At 50.4% G+C, this 3,139-nt stretch overlaps 1 protein-coding gene across 1 annotated transcript; it reads right to left on the bottom strand.

Moving 5' to 3' along the window:
• Positions 1 to 564: 564 nt before the first annotated feature.
• LOC307248978 (leucine-rich repeat neuronal protein 2-like) lies at positions 565 to 2,934 on the bottom strand (the record flags this gene model as incomplete). The annotated part of the gene is made up of 1 exon (XM_080025553.1): positions 565 to 2,934. One exon carries the CDS (start codon positions 2,932 to 2,934, stop codon positions 565 to 567), a length of 2,370 nt encoding a protein of 789 aa, XP_079881679.1.
• Between the last annotated feature and the right edge of the window lie 205 nt (positions 2,935 to 3,139).

The raw sequence follows: 3,139 nt of genomic DNA, 5'->3' as shown, positions 1-3,139 counted from the left end.
ACACAATCACTTTTAGATCACTTCTATACTGAAAAAGGATGTTAGACAGGGAATCTTTCTGGATGAGTATGCTGTATATGTACTACAAGAGAGACAACCCAGTCCGAGGAACTGGAAGCTAAGCAAAAAGGTGGTGCACATCAATGCAGGAATTTCCATCAAAGTCAGACTCTAGACACAGTTTCATCTGCTTGGTGGAAGGATGGTTCATTCTGTGGAACATGAGGACAAGAAATACGCCAGGGGGTCTGAGCTCTCCTCTGTTAATATCTGCACCTGGATTGAATTGGATTTTCTTTTGTTTCAGTCCAGCGGTCATCTGCAGGCAGCTCCCACTCATTTGTTTCTCCTGTGTTGACTCGCTGTGCAGCAAGAGTATAGTCCAGTTTGATTTCGCTCGTTAGGGGTTCGGCCTTCTTAACAATACATCATCACACAGAAACAATTTCCCCACCACTGCTCTGAGCTATGAATCCTCTCTTCTAGTGTATATTTGAAATTCTGACAGTGTGTATGTGTATGTGTGTTTGGTCTGGATTTCAATGTGCACAAAACAAAATGATCTCAGCAGTCCTGATGTAAAAGCAGTTTCTCACTCTGCTTTGGCTGATACTCGTTGATCCCTTCTGTCTTTTGATTGATGATCAGAGCCTCGGAACTTTTGATTTCCTGGAGCATGTGGGGCTTTCCTGAGCCCTCGCCGGGCTCAACGGCCCAGCCCTGGCCTGCCAGCAGCAGTAGTATGAGTGTGAGGAGCAGTAGTGATGCTGCTGTGGAGGTGAGCTCTGGGCTCAGCTGCATGCTGGGCTGAGGCTCTGGGACATCCTTTGTCCTGAATGAAACACACTGAGACTTTCTGCTCTCTCTTGATCTCCTACTGGCATGCTTGGCGCCCTCGCCGATCCCTAAATGTAGACACACTCTGTAAAATGTCTCGACCTTCAGGTGGGTCAGGTTGAAGCTCTGTGTACCAGCCAAAATGCGTGTGGTGTATGTGGGTGTATGTGCATTTGAGTATATGGCTTGCCAGGATAGACGAGTTGAAGGGAGGTTGCGCCCGCTCTGCCAGGACAAGATAGCATTGTGTTGTCTGATCTCCTTCACTTCCAACCTGGCATCCGCTCTGAATAAGGGATATCTCTTCATGTTAACACCCATCCCTCTCCTTTTCTTTTCTCTACCATGCACAACCACATTGACAGTGCGTGTATCTGCTCCTAGTGCATTCTCAGCTACACAGGTATACAATCCTGCCTCCCTTGGTGTAACCTTGTTTATCTCTAGAGTTCCCTCAGGCAGTAGTAGCCGGTTGTGTTTGGAGGGGTTACAGAGAGTATCACCCTGAGCCTGGCTGGGAGGGATGCTGGAGGCTGATGTAAGGTTTACCTCCTGAGGGGCAGTTTGGCTGTGGCAGGGTGCAGGGGCTGGTAAACCTTTGGATGCGTGGTTCCATGCAGTACCAAGTCTCAGCCCAGAGGGAGTCACCCAGTACAGTTTAGGCTGTGGATCGGCCAGAGCTCGGCAGTGCAAGACGAGTTTTCCCCCTTCTCTTACCTTAACATAGGAAGGGAGGGAGCTGGTCGGGATCATCGGAAGGCATGAGGCCGTCATCTCCCTGGAGGACAACTCTCTTACCCGGCGAGCTCTCAGCTCTGGGGGTTCTGAGCATAGCGTGGCTTGGGGTTGGATGAAACGCACCATCCTTGGTGTTTGTGTGTCTGTTGGTGTTTCTTGACTGTGAGGGTTAGAGGCCTCCTTGGCGGCCCACTGAAACAGGCAGTCACATCGCAGCGGGTTGGAGTGTAAGCTGACCTCCTGTAGACTCGGCAGGGAGAGCATGATGTGCTGGTGAAGAGTGCTCAGAGAGTTGGAGTTGAGCATTAGACTCTCCAGCCTTTTTAGCTGGAGGAAAGCCTGCGGATGAATGTAGGATAGTCGTGGGTTGTTGGTGATCTCGAGCTTGGTAAGGTCGGGAAGGTTCTCCAGGGCAGCTCTCTCAATGGACACCAACTCATCCATGTTGTTTAGGCCGAGCTCCCTCAGGTGGACCATGTCTTTGAAGTCTCCTGTCTCAATCAATTTGATGCGATTCTTGTTGAGGTCGAGGAACTTCAGACCCGGCACGCTCTTCAGGGCTTGATTGGGGACTTTCGTTAGCCGGTTATCATAGAAGGAGAGGCTCTCCAGGGCCTCCAACCCTTCCAACGCCTTTTCAGCCAGGCCTCTGAGACCCATACCTCCAAGGACCAGACTCCTCAGTGATTTCAGGGCCAGGAAGCCCCGCTCAGGCAAGGCCTCCACAGGGTTTCCCCCAAGCATGAGAATTTCCAAGCGAGGCAAAGCTTTGAACCACCGAGGATCAACAGTGGTGAGTCTGTTGTTATTGATATGCAGGCGCAGTAGGGAGTCAAGCCCAGTGAAGGCTCCAGGTGCTATCGAGTGTAGGTTGTTGTTGCTGAGAAAGAGTTCCTGCAAAGTTGGCAGTGAGGAGAAGGATGAATCAGGGAGGCGACTGAGATGGTTTTCCTCCAGGTGTAGAGACAGCAGAGAGGGGAGCGAGGAGCTGTGAGTGATTGTCCTGACACGGCTGAAGCGATTCTGGGAAAGGTCAAGGTCAGTGAGGTTGGGGAGTCCATGCAGTACTGAAGTTTCAAGCTCAGACAGAAGGTTACTCTGTAGGCGCAGGGTGTGTGTGTTCTGCGGTATAGGTAAAGGGAGCTTGGTCAACAGCAGGTCATTGCAGTCCACAGTGGGAGCTTCATGGTAGACGGAATCAGGGGAGAACCACGGCTTGATCTGACACACACATCGCACCGGACAGGAGACGTGCCACGGTAGCGCGTGCGGTAGAGAGCCCACAACGCCTGGCACACACACACTAATGAACACACACAGAAGACACTGTGTCTTCAGAAACTCTAAAGTCGGCCTCATAATCCTCACAGGTCACAGGAGACTGATTCCGACAAGGGGAGGAAAAGTTTGTTATGAGGATGTGAGAGGAATTATTTGGATCAGAAATGCATGTGAAGTTGTGTTGTTAATAGTTTCAAGTTGAATGTGTAAAGAGCTAGGCGAAATGGTTCAGCGTCATCTTTTATAAAACCCAAACCGATTCAGAAGCAGTTATATAGTTGAC

This window comes from Ammodytes marinus (assembly GCF_949987685.1).
Source record: "Ammodytes marinus genome assembly, chromosome: 4".
Lineage (NCBI taxonomy): Eukaryota > Metazoa > Chordata > Actinopteri > Uranoscopiformes > Ammodytidae > Ammodytes > Ammodytes marinus.
This window is presented reverse-complemented; position numbering and strand designations above follow the sequence as displayed.